Source organism: Ochotona curzoniae, unplaced genomic scaffold (genome assembly GCF_017591425.1).
Source record: "Ochotona curzoniae isolate NIBS_2020 unplaced genomic scaffold, NIBS_Ocur_1.0 scaffold_4506, whole genome shotgun sequence".
Classification (NCBI taxonomy): domain Eukaryota; kingdom Metazoa; phylum Chordata; class Mammalia; order Lagomorpha; family Ochotonidae; genus Ochotona; species Ochotona curzoniae.
This window is the reverse complement of record NW_024467119.1, coordinates 74,923,620-74,937,114: the sequence shown is the minus strand read 5'-3', so window position 1 is coordinate 74,937,114 and position 13,495 is coordinate 74,923,620. Positions and strand designations below refer to the sequence as shown.

The 13,495-nt window shown below is 42.6% G+C and overlaps 1 protein-coding gene across 2 annotated transcripts in view; it reads left to right on the top strand.

Annotated features, from left to right (window-relative positions):
* The window catches only part of NR3C2 (nuclear receptor subfamily 3 group C member 2), a 328,981-nt gene that overhangs the window by 276,647 nt on the left and 38,839 nt on the right, over positions 1 to 13,495 (top strand). For both annotated transcript variants that reach the window (XM_040966563.1, XM_040966562.1), the window contains 2 exons: positions 6,989 to 7,119; positions 13,104 to 13,261. In XM_040966563.1, the coding sequence (XP_040822497.1) occupies positions 6,989 to 7,119; positions 13,104 to 13,261 (289 nt within the window). The remainder of the gene's footprint in view (positions 1 to 6,988; positions 7,120 to 13,103; positions 13,262 to 13,495) is intronic.

Below are 13,495 nucleotides of genomic sequence, written 5' to 3'. Positions count from 1 at the left end.
CTAACTGAAGAAATAGCACCCTAGAAACATGCTTGAGAGACCTGCCCTTGAGATTCCAGAAGCATAGAGTTCACTATTGACTGAATATTTATTTTGCTTGTATCTACAAAGAAAAGGACAACAACTCGTAAGCCGGTCAGAATGGCTCAGTTGGTTAATCCTCCCCCTGCAAGTACTGAGGTCCCACATGTGTATCAGTTCATGTCCTGGCTGTACCACATCCAATCCCTTGCCCTGCTTATGGCCTGAGAAAGCAGCAGAGAATGGCCCAAAGCCTTGGGATTGTATGCCCACATGGGAAACCCATAAGTAGCTGCCAGCTTCTGGCTTCAGATTGGCTCAGCTCCTACAATTGCAGACATTTGGGGAGTGAGCCAGCAGATGGAAGATGTTTTTCTGTCTCTCCTTCCCCCTGGAATGTACCTTTCCAATAAAAATAAATAAATCTTCAAAAAGAAAAGAACAGCCCAAAGTTTGCATGTTCCATTAGATCTGTGTGTTTTCAGTTGCTATGGGCTGTTGATTCTCAGTTCACACTGCTGGAAGCTGTGCACCATGCTTGCAGTCACAGAAAAGATGTACCCTTCTGCCCGCACCAAGGGGCCTTTGGGCAGATGGGTATTACCTGCTCTTTAATCCAAAGGCCAAAGTAAAATATTCCAGAGGTCTCTGTCTGTGGTTCCTCCTAAGTGAAGAAATCTCTTAAACACCTACAAGGTGATTTGTTGAAAAGGTATAGTTTAGTGTAACTTTGCTGAACGATTTTAAGTTTAAAAAGAAAAAACAAACAAACATTGCCCCATGTGCTCACAAGTTCCCCTCTGCAGAAGATTGGGGAAACAAATGATGGAGGTGGTTCTGTTTTATCTTCCCCTATAGGGAACTGAAACTATAGTAGACAGGCCTTTGAGGAACTGCTGCTGAGTGACTGTCTGAAATAGTGGCTTTTACAGAGTGTTACCCTTCCTGCTCTTAAAAAGCAATTAGTACAGTTTTCGAGGAAAGCACAAATACAGCAACTAAAAAGTCTACCAGGACACAAAACAGCCAAGGGCAAGTTATAAAAATAGAGGAGAAAGAGATATTGCATATATTAAAAAAAAAGGAAACATACAACACCTCAGTCTTTTATGAGATTATATAATTAAGTAGCCACAATTATCCTCTAGGAAAACGTTGTGTAGCAGATGAGATCAAGGGTTGCAGACAAGATTCTTGAACCATGAAGACATTTTTAGCTGTGGTAAAATGCACAGATCTTCAAAGTTACCATCTTGACCTTACTAACTGTTGTGTTGCGTTATCGTATGGCCAACCTCCAGAATCTTTTCATCCAGTAAAACTGAACTACCCTGTACCTTTAAGACAGCATCCCGCTTCCCCATCCCTCAAAACCAGCATTCTATTTCTTTGCCTCCTGTGAGTTTGACTGCTCTACCTGATCTCATCTAAGTGAAATCATTAACTATTTGTGTTTTCGGGACTTGGTTTGTTTCACTTCGCTGGGAATATTACTGTTGAACATGGGTATACAAATATCCCTTGAAGAACCTGCTTTCAATTCTCAGATAGAGTCCTGAAGTAGAAGTTAACATTAAGAGAAGAAGCTTTTCGGGCTTGGCATGGTAGCCTAGTGGATAAAGTCCTCACGTTGAACGTGCCAGGATCCCATATGGGCACCGGTTCTAATCCCAGCAGCCCCACTTCCCTCCAGCTCCCTGCTGGTGGCCTGGGAAAGCAGTCCAGGATAGCCCAAGCCTTGGAACCCTGCACCCACGGGGGAGACCCAGAAGTGGCTCCGGGCTCCTGGCTTCAGATTGGCTCAGCTCTGGCTGTTGCGGTCGCTTGGAATCAATGGACAGAAGCTCTTCCTCTCTGTCTCCCCTCCTCTCTGTATATCTGCCTTTCCATTAAAAATAAATAAATCTTTAAAAAAAAAAAAGTATATAGCTGACAAAACAAAAGAATGCTAGTGACCAAGATTCATTAGTGGGGATCATCAGCGTCAGTCGCCGGAGAACCTTGGAGCGTGTGTTTACCTTTGTGTTTTAGAAGCATTGGATAAACTCGTTCTTCTTTCCCAAGGTAGTCGGTACAGTTTTATATTATCGTGTTCAAAATGAGGTTAAGGTTACAAAATGAACAAAAGCAATATAGCAAAGAGCTGAAGTATCTGTGAAGTAATGGTGCAAAATTAATACTGGGATTGTGCCAAACAGATTGTCCTTGTCCCAAAATTCTTTTGGACGTACATTTCCCTACATTTAATCTAATTGTAGGAAAATGATGTGCTGTAAAATGTGTTTTCAAGATGGCCTATTTTCTTGACATTTCAAGCTATATTGAATACACATTCTTCTTTAAAGAACTCCAATCTCATGCAGTGGAAAAAGTAATGGAATTTGAAGACACAGACGCTTCCCATCCTGTGGGGAGCAGAAGGTAAACAGATGAGAGAATATCATAACAAAGCCTATGAGGAGGATTCTCTCTTTATACTTCTAGACCTGGAGAACAAAGCTAAAACCTGTAACCTGGGCCGGCAGCTTGGAAACAAGGGAAGGCCTGGAATTTGAAGTCAAAATAGCCTAGGTATGGATCCTAGCTTCCCCATGTACCTGAAGCACTTCCTTGTGAACAAGAGGACGACTTGGGGATAGTGGAAAGAAGTATAGCCTTGTGGCCTGGTGAGGGATCTATGAATGACAGACTGAATGGAGATAGGCGGTAGGTGGCTCAGACCATAGCTCCAGACAGGGCTAAGGTGGTGCCATTCATGCACATGTGCACCAATGCTTTCTCTAGATGTGCTGTCACACATTAGCATTCTAATCTCTTTGCACGTGGAACCTCAGGGGTCTCTTGAACCCACCTTTAACACATGTAATAACAGAAACACCTCAGCAGCAAGGTGGTCAAGTTCAGCTGCAGGCAAATCACTTTGACCTTCTGACATCTGCATCCCTTCTGCTTTTCCTTGGTGGACCATCCTGATCCCAATACGTAGAACTAATACAACAGTATAAATAGAGCAGTACTTTTTTTAAAAAAAAAAAAAGTAATTTTAGGAATTTGATCCTTTCCTGGCTTATTTCAATCCAAAATATCACTGGTCTCTCCAAAAGCATTTGCTTCTATTACGTCCAAACAGAAAGGAAGGCAAGCAGAGAGGAAGGCTAACACTCAGAAAGCACTGTGTAACTTAAGAACTTCCTCATAGTGGGCTCCTGCCTCCCTGCAAGCTTGGAGGTTTACCTAATTCCACTGTTACATAGGACAATCCCAAACCCCAGAAATTATAGGATTACAGGATTGAGGAGCCAGCACACTGACGACCCAGGGGAGCATCCTGGGCCCTGCTGGAGCAAAGCCAAGTGATCTGTTCTCTGCAGCACCGCTGACCTAATGCATGTGACCACACATTCAAAGCTGCACAGTGTCAAATATGTTGTGTGGCACACCATGACATCCTGACTATTCAACTACCTCACCCTAGTTTACCATCTAAGTCTTTCTTCTTCGTTAAGCACATTTTTAGGACTCATTAGATGGTCATTTTGAATATCTTTCCTAATCATCATTATTATGTGCAGATCTGTATGTCTTCAACCATGTCATAATCATTACTTGTTTTTCCTTTTTTCCCAGCCCTTTTTCACTCACTGATGAAATCTTTATTGATAACATTTGTGTCCTATTCTCTTCGACATGCAGAAAGGCTGGTTGGACAAGGACCGTGCCTTTATGGAGTGTGCAGTTTGTAATCTGACTGGTGGGCCTGGATTGATTCTAAACTCACAGAAATTCTGCCTTTAAAAAAGGTTGAAATTTGCAGACAAGCTCAAAAGATGAAAACAAAGGATTTGTGGCTAGAGTGGTTCAACTCAGAGTTAGAACCTGCAGTGGGTCTACAGGCTGCTGAATGCAGCCTCATGCTCTAGGGATGGCATCAGGACACAAACAGGAAATGGGAACCGGAACTTACAGTTCAGCAAAGCTAAGCCTGAAACAGAGCCGCCTGCAAAAAGCCAGGGCTCTGCAAAGGTCTCACTGTCTGCTAACACCAACAGTGAACCCTAACCAAGCAGCTAGCCCAGAAACATGCCAGGGAGGTTGAACGAAAGAAGAAACACAAACCAAAACCACATCAAGTGTGGAGTCTAAATTTAAACTGCTGAGTCTCACAAAAAAGCATTTAAGGAATTAGCAAGTGAAAAGCATTTACCCATGACAGTGGTAAGTGCTAAAACTTCTTGCAAAGTTCCTTGTACAAGTTTTCACTCATAGGATTCACCCAGTCCAAAACAATACGTGTTAAGACATTCATATTAACACTGGAAAACAGTGAGTTAAATGACCTAAAAGTATAAAGCTGATGTGTTTAAAACTCCTAGCAATGGAAAGGGAATATAATGACCATATATAAATAGATACATTGTAGAAAATAATAAAACTATCTAAAAAGAACCAAATAGAGTATTCCTTGACCCTAAGCAACCAAAACAGTACCATTGGAATTTAAACATTGTAGACCTTGAAGAAGAGTAGATTAAACACGGATGAAATTTTTTTTAAGTATTTCATTAGAAATTAGATCTGAGAAAATCACCTAAAGTGCAGTACACAGAGTAAGGAGCTGGAGAATGTGGAAGAATTTTGACTCAGCAGCGAGGAGACTGTGGAACACACACGTTATCAGAGTGCCTGCGTTGGAGGGACGCCAGCACGTGATAGCTCATGTCTTGGAGTCCTTGCAACATGGGGGTCCCAGATGGAATTCTGGGTGCTTGGCTTCAGCCTGGCCCATCCCTGGACGTTGTCCGCATTTTATCACATTTCTAATATCTTTCTCCATCTCTTTGCCTTCCAAATAAATTATAGTTTAAAATAAAATATGAGAGATTAATATAAAAATACAAGAAGGTCCAATATACAATTAATAGGAATTCAAAAAGGAAAAAAATCATAGGGATTAATATCATTGATGAACACTGACTAAGGGAATTTCATAATTGAGAAAAAATTTGCATCTTCAACTGAATAAAGATACGGATTCCTAGTAAAACTCAGTCCATGCTAGGTATATTACAATAAAAATGTAAACATCAAGGAACAGAATTGAAGCTGCCGTGGGAGAAACACTGGGTTCTTATGGGAAAATGATAGTCTAACAGGAAATTCTCTGAAAGCAATCCTTACAAATCAGCTATAGTCACACACACACGCAATCATTCTCTCTCTCTCTCTCTCTCTCTCTCTCTCACACACACACACACACACACACACCTTGATTGAATTGAAGAAAATTATCTGTCAAACTGAAAACCAATATTTCTTAATCCAGGAGTGAAAGTGATATAAATACATTTTCAGACAAATTGGAAATGAAAATATCCATGGGTTACCCTTTCGGAGGGAAAAAAAATGGATTGGATAATGGCAAGCCTGGGGGTATGTGAAGCCCAGCGTCCTCTCTCCTGGCCTGTTGGTGGGAAGGATGGCTGTGGCATGCTCTGAACTCATCCTCTATCCTGGGCACGTGCACAGGTAGTTCCCTGTGACCTCATCTGTCCTGGAAATAAAGAGGAAACAACCCAGGTAGTGGAACAGAGAAGTCAATTGCGAGAACTTTGAAGAAGTGAAGCTTGTAGTGGTTAAAATTAACTTAGAATTGTCTCTATCGTGGTGGATACAGCTCAGAATTGCAGACTGAATAAAACTAAGTTGCAAAAGGACCTGTATATCCAGTTTCAGATCCATTTAAAGCAATACTGTGTGCTGTTCTTATGGACATATGAGGACCTATCTGTCTCAATGGAAATGATAGTTGCCCAAGCTGAAATGAAGAAGGGTGAGCAGGATCAGGCAGGGAGACTGGGCAGCCCTCATTTCTACTGAGATGAATGCTTAAAACTCTGGAGTAAAGGTGCCAAGCATATAAGCATTTTTACATGGTTAGTCCTGTGTGGTAGGCCCAAGGGCTACTACTGTTGTTCATTCTCTCTTTCTGGTTCTCTCTTGCTCTGTGTGTGTGTGTTTAAATTACTTCATAAATTAAAAATAAGATGGAGAAAAAATTCTTGTAATGCAGGGGGAAATGTGCCCTGCTTCCTTCCACATTCCTGATCAGTGGCATTTAGAGCTGCTTTTTCTATTTCTTTGGTCTAACCATCCAGACTTCTCTAAATTTTTAGTAACTCTCCCATTTTTCACTTGTCATCAGTAAGAGTAGCTCTCCAGGGCCTTCCAAAGGTATACTCCTTTGAGAAGAGACATGTAACAGATAACAACGTCTTGATTTCTTCTCAAGGAAAGAGACAAGGATGACATTTGTTGTTCTCTAATGTGACTTCTTATGGAAATATTTGCATTGTGAGGGTTGGAGATTGGTTGATTGTATGTGTGGAGACACCTGTACGTGTGGTGCTAAATTCCCCTGCTGATCTATCCCTCAAACAGGGTGATTCCATGTGGGAATCTTACCTTTGGAAGTAACGTTGAGTTTTGCATTTCAAACACATTACTCCAAATGGTTAACAAACATGTTCCAGAAACTCTAGAAGGATGGTCTGTGTAGAAATGATTGGTCATCACCATCTTCGGTGTGTAGCATCTAGCCTAGTCCTTCCAAAACGGTGACCAAAACCTGTAGCCAAAAAGGAAGAAGACTCTAAGGGCTGCTCTGTTTTATGAGTGACGCCACCAGAACACACAGCACAATCACTTACTGTTCCCCTACACATAAAAGGAAATCATGGGACACAGTGAAAAGGATGAATTTTGGTGCTTCTGCTATATTCTCAGAAGGCACCAGTAGTGGCACAGCAGGTTATTCAAGAAACAATGGACCAGCCACTGTGGAACGTACCTGATCATTCTGCTTCATGTTGCACCTAAGATCAGAACTCAGATACCCTGATTGCCTGCCTCAGGCTGGGTTGGAAAGTGCCCCTTGCAGTCTCAGACCCATGTTTCCTTGCCTTTGCAGAGAGAAGATGCATCAGTCAGCCATGTATGAGCTGTGCCAGGGCATGCACCAGATCAGCCTTCAGTTTGTTCGACTGCAACTTACCTTTGAAGAGTACACCATAATGAAAGTCTTGCTGCTACTAAGCACAGGTAAATTGACATGCACACTCTGCTGTGGAATAGCTTATTTCCACCTCCTGCCAAAAGGTAGGAGGAACACTTTGGCCTTTAAATAACTAAGTTATTGGGAGCAGAAAACTTTGGGCATATGAAAGAACACACCCAGTCCATCCATTGAATCAGGATCATTTATGGTCTGTTATGTATGCAGCAGGATTGGACAGTCCAGGAAACACAAAAGAGAATGAAGCATAGTCTCCACCCGCAGAGGGACTATGACAAGTTCAAAGGCAAGTTTCATGAATTCCGGAAAATGATGATCTATGATAAAGGGAAGGGGTGTCACAGTGGCCCAGAGAAGGAAAGGACACATTCAGTTCCAGGAACCCGGGAGGCATACAGTATGCACTTCAGTCCTGGAGGTCTTTATGCAAGGAATGGATTGGACGTGAGGCCCTGGATGGCATTTGGGAGAACATAAGTAAACCACAGCACTTAGTTTTGGGGGCAAAAGGAGTGTTTGGCCTGTTCATGTTGTATTTTGTACCTTGTGCACTAATGGAATTTGTCATGGTGCATTGGGTTCTGTTGGGTTAGTATATGGTTAGGAATAAGGTTGAGATGTGGGTTGGACCAGATTCCTTAATACCCGTTGATGAAGTCTGACCTGTCTTAGGTAGAAAGGGGAGTGCTGCGGGCAGGGGGATGACAAGATCAAAGCTGTGTTTGATGGCTTCATGAGGATTTATTTAGCAAGAGAATGGATTAAAGGGGAGTTGAGAGAGTTTAAGGGACAAAGGCAATGGTAGGAAATGTAGCCGGACTAGAAGCACAGAGACCTGTCCAGAAAGGCTGTGGAAATGATGGCCTGGATTATGGTGATTGGTGGTATGATGGGCAGGGGCAAGTGCGCTGCCCAAAACGTGGCCATAGCTACTGACATGGCGGGAGGGTGGTGGAGGAGGGTAAATGTGTGGATCAGGGGTGACTCAGGAGCTGAGCGCAGATATGACTGGCACAGTGGTAGTAATGTTAATAGAAACATGACCGCGTCTCGACAGGGAGCAGGTTTCATAGAGGGTCAAAGATTTCCTCTTGTAGATGTGTTAATTCTCTGACGCTATCTCTGTATCCCAGTTAAGATAGCAAAGATAGAGAAAAAAAAGACAGAGGTGGTACTGAGATATAAACCCTTAGAGAAAATTATCCTATATGCATCAATTGGGAGTGCAGTTGCCATGGAAGAGAGGGAAGAGGGGAGGATGCTGAAGGCTGCCAGGATGGACAGAGCTGGCTTAGGGAGTGGAAGCCCAGAGTGAGAGGTGCCTGAGATGTGCAGAGTAACAGAGTGACCTGCACAGAAAAAAAAAAAAAAAAAAACGAGAGCCCCAGGAGCTGGCTGCTGGAGCTGACCGGTAGGCATCGGGCGGCTGCCAGATGGCCAGCGACTTGCAGACTGACAGGAAGCTTTTACTGACTCCTGGCACCAAGTATGGAAGGAGAGAAGTTGATGGCAGGAGCTGCCAGCAGAGAAGGATTAGCTTTGGCAAGGGGTTTGGGCACAGGAGTTTTCTAACAGAGCAAAAAGAATGTAAGGAGACTCACATCAGACCCAGGTGACACCCAAAACAGTGGCAGGAGACAGTAAGGAGAGAGCAGTGCTGGGCTAACTGCTAGAGTGACTCAGGAAACTGAGACGTGTTCTGGATGCCCACAGCTAGTAAGGGCGCCGCAGCTAGTGGCATGGGCTTCAGGACACGAGCAGCTGTCAGACACTGTAAGAAGGGAAGATTAGCCAGGCCTTGCCAGGTTCTCATTCCCAGGGACCTAGAACAAAAGGCAGTCTGGATTAGATTCATTGGGAAAGCAGCAACGCCAGCCAGGGTGGTGGGCATGGTATGGGTAAGAAGAGGTATTCTCTGTAGCAGCGAGAAGCTGGGTGCAAGGAAGCATGATCCAGCGTCAATCATGAGCACAGGGAAAGGGCAGACCAGGGTAGAAATGATTGGAATCCTCTAGCACATCCAAGGGGACTTTCAGAAGTTTGTAGCAAATGGAGTGAAAAGGTAAAATTAGGGGCACATGTTTGGCACAGCAGTTGACACTGCTTGGGAGGCCAATATCCCATATTGGAGTACATAGTTCAAGTTCTAGCTACTCCATTTCCAATCCAACTTCTGGCTTATGTGGACCTAAAGTGCTTTGCTCCCTGCCACCCATATGGGAGACATGAACTAAGTGCTGGATTCATGGCATTGGCTAACCCAGCCCTGGGTGTTGCAGATATTTAGGTAGTAAACCAGCAGATCGAGGCACTTTCTCTCTTTCTCTCCTTCTCTTGCTCTCTATCAAGTCAGTGTGCTGTCTCTATCCTTCTGTCTGCCTTTTAAGTAAAATGAAAATTTAAAAAAAAATTTAATACACAAGTTTAATTTAGTTTGGTACAAAAAATTGAAATGTGTGCATATTTTTATGATAATGTTAAGATTTACTTATTTGAAAGACAGATGACAGAGAGGGAGGGACGGACATACACACACACACACACACACACACACACACCACACCACACCACACCACACACCAGCCCACTCCTTCCCCTGATGCCTCCAGCAGCCAGCAGCAGGCCAGGCTGCTGGAGGCAGGAAGTCCACTCTGATCTGCACACTGGTGGAAGGGGCACAGGTACTTGGGTCATCAATCAGTGCTTTCATCATTCAGGCACATTAACAGGGAGCTGGGTTGAGAGCAGGGCAGCCGGGGACTTCTGGCAGAGATCCCATATGGGATTCCAGTATTGTGAGGTCCTTCACCTGCCGCTGCACAGTGCCAGACCCAGATGGCACGTTTTGTTTACACCAAAATAAACTTGCCTTGTCATTCCATGTTCTGTGAACTTGTTTCCTCACAGGCTGAGCACCTCACGATTTACAAAGTATGTGAATCAATCTGGTTTAATTGAGTACTTTCGATAGTCCTAAGAAGCTGGCAGCCCCATTCTAGAGCTGATGAAACAGAGGCACCCAAGTGCCTCTTGAGCAAGAATCCTCTGTGAAGTTGAGCCTCAACCTGAGGGTGTGGGACTTCTCCCAGGAGCAGAGAGGGTGCAGGAGAGCAGCAGGGAGGCCCAGCAGGGAGCAGACAGAACCCAGGGTGGGGCCAGAGAGGCAGGCCTAGCAGGTCACAGCTGTGTTTTAGTTGGCCCACACAGGTTGGTGGGAGGGGGTTTGCTTTTGTCTTTTGTTCTGTGTTCATTGAATTTGAATGCCCAGGGCAGGACATGGCCTATGGTTTGCCACAAGCCTCAGCATCCCTCACTAATTACACTCAGCCCAGCTCTTACCTGCAGGGTTAGCAGAATCAGGCTGCTTCCTCCCCGCTGTTCTCCCCTTCAAGGTAGCTGAGGTTCTAAGTTACCCTCCTTAGAATAGAAGTTTGGGAGTACCATCTGTCAGTTCAAAGGGATTTTATTCTCATTTCCCAGTGTTAACCACTGCTGGTAAAAATATAATAATAAATAAGAAAAAAATAGATACAGGACAGCTTTTAAATGAAATATCTTCTCCTAATATATACATACATACACACACACACACCTATACATACATACATACATGTGCTAGGAATTCAGCCCATCATAGATTCTGCTATCACTCTAAAATGACTGAAATACATATTAGCACTAGGTAGCTCAGGACCTTCCGTTCTTGTTTTTTCCTGGATGCAGGAAAAGCAAAATTTAAAGATAGAAAAGCATAAATAAAAAGTTGTATGAATCACAGAAACTGCAGCCTTTCGTTAGCTTGTTTTGTTCATTGATGATCCAATGCATGAAACATGTCCGTCTTACTCAGGACTGTTAAATGGCCCAGCTGATGTCCAGCGTACTCAGTTTATAACCGTGACCTCGAAAGTATGCTGTGTTCTTGATGCTCTCAGAGGGAAACAGACTTTTGTCTCCATTGTCTTTTTGCCCTTCTCCAGTGCGTAGATATTGGATGATTTCCAACAGCCCTGCTGCATTTAATAAGTAAATGCAGAAATTCTGGGCAGACCTCCAAAATTGAAGGTTTTGCTTAAATTCCCTTTATTTGTGCGTTTGTTTCAACTTCTAAAAAATCTGGCTAGGAAACTAGTAAAGCATATTTCAGTTACAGCAAAAAAATATAGGTTGTAATATTTGGTGCAAGTTGTTAGAATCTTGAGAATTTTTGATAACAGCTATCAGGAATGTGAAAGTTTCTCATTAATCTTAGGGGTATTGAAATACACCTCGAAATACATTCACTGTATTTTAATGTTAGGTACTTATTCAGTGTTTAGGATAGCATCCATGTAAGTATCTATATTGGAAAGAAACAAAATCAGATAAATGATTGTGTAACTTTAAAAAATGTCAGTCTGATTTTTAAAAAAATGTCATTCTATAGATTGGCAGCAGTGTAGGCTGAGATTTGTAAACTTTGTTTCCATTTCAATGTTCTAAGTAAATGGTAAATTTTGATAGAAAGTGTACCTGTGGTTTTGGGATGTAACATCTGAATTACTTCCATTCTTCTTTAATTTTCATACTTTCAAAACAAGCCTTTCATTTTAAGGTAAAATCTCTTATGTTCTATATAATAAAGTATCTTTACTCCTAATAAAAATGTCAGATATTTAAAACCACAGCTAATGGTGTGGAAGCTTCAGGAATTTATGCAGTTTCTACTAGGGACTTTTTTTTCTCCCCATAAACATAAATTTAAACAAGCCACAAATCAAAACCCTTATCAGTTCCACTCAAGTCGATTATTAACATAATGGAAGTTAGTTTGCAAGATAGTTCACATCTTCCTATGGAATAACAGGATTTATTTAGTAATTGTAGCATGCTGGTTCCCAGGGTTGCACATAATATTCAGAAATATACTTTATCCATTCTTAAGTGCTGATGACCAAAATATATTATTATTTATACCAATTAGGAAAGGCTGGTAAATACGTGCAATTAAGAAGATGCTTTAAATTCAGAATGTTGATAGCGCAAGTTGAGTGTTCATTAGGTCTTTGTCTCTTGAAAAGCTGAAGTTCCTAGGTGATTTTATTATCCAGCATTAAAGCACAAGCCTAATTACTTATTGCCCATAGTGAAAAATAGAGGTAAGGTTTTCAAAGGATTGTCTTTATCCTTAGTTCTGCCCACGCCACTTCTGGATGTGGATGCACCTTTTCTCGATAAAGCGCATTCACAGAAATCCTGGGCCAGGTCCTCAGCAGGACACATCAGTGTTCTACAGGCTTGAGACCCCAGTTGCAAAGTCTTTCATTTTCAGAAGTGTTCAGTGATTGATGCTGTTGGAGAGAGAGAAAGCTCCAAATGCCCCGAGATAGAGGAGGGTGCACCATCCTCCCCTGGAAAGCCAGTTTCCCAGAATGCATTTGATATTTGAACTGGACCATGAGCATGATGCTCTCTAACTCTAAACCAATGTAGATTGTGGCTCCTCTGGTTGTCATGAAACATCAAAACACATGTTTGTATCTCGGGAGTAGTGACAAGGTGGTAGTGGTCAAACACTGCAATGACAGGTCATCAGACACTGTGGTGCTGAGGTTTGGAGGCAACTTTGGAATCAGATCTTGGCTTTTACTCTCCCTGCTATGTATGTACTGTTTGCTTGGACAGATTCTCAACATCCGGTATTCAGTTTCCTCATCTGTCGAATAACACTAATCTAACGGTTCTGTCATTATACAGTGGGAAAGGATTCACAGTCCAATGTGCATAATGATCCACTTGAGATAAATAACAGTTACTCTTTTATATGTGTGTGTGTGCGCACATGCACATGCTTGAATAAGTATGAGTTGGTAGCTCCCATCTTTATTTATAATTGTGATTCAGTGAGATTTGGCATCCAACCTCACCATCAGTAAATAGACGGGCAAATATTCTAGGCCACCCCACCTGAGAAGATGCTAAAACTGTTTTTACAGCCTTAGTGTTCATATATCTGTATTTCTCAACGCAGTTCCAAAGGATGGCCTCAAATGCCAGTCTGCATTTGAAGAAATGAGGGCAAACTACATCAAGGAGCTGAGGAAGATGGTAACTAAATGCCCCAACAACTCTGGGCAGAGCTGGCAGAGGTTCTACCAACTCACCAAGCTGCTGGACTCCATGCATGATGTGAGTAGACCCCTGGGGTTCTTGTTCCGTGTAGGGACAACAGTCTTATATCTGTTACTGAAAAAAAAATTAAAGGCAAGAGCTGAGAGTTTCCAGGACTTTAGAAGGAACGTATCCATGGGAAATAGCAAAAGTTAAAAAGCTGAAGAAGGCAAATTTTCTTTTGCTAGCCTTTGGACCAAATCTCATTTACAGTGCCAGGGATAGCTCTGTGCCTTGGACCAAGGAAAGCCC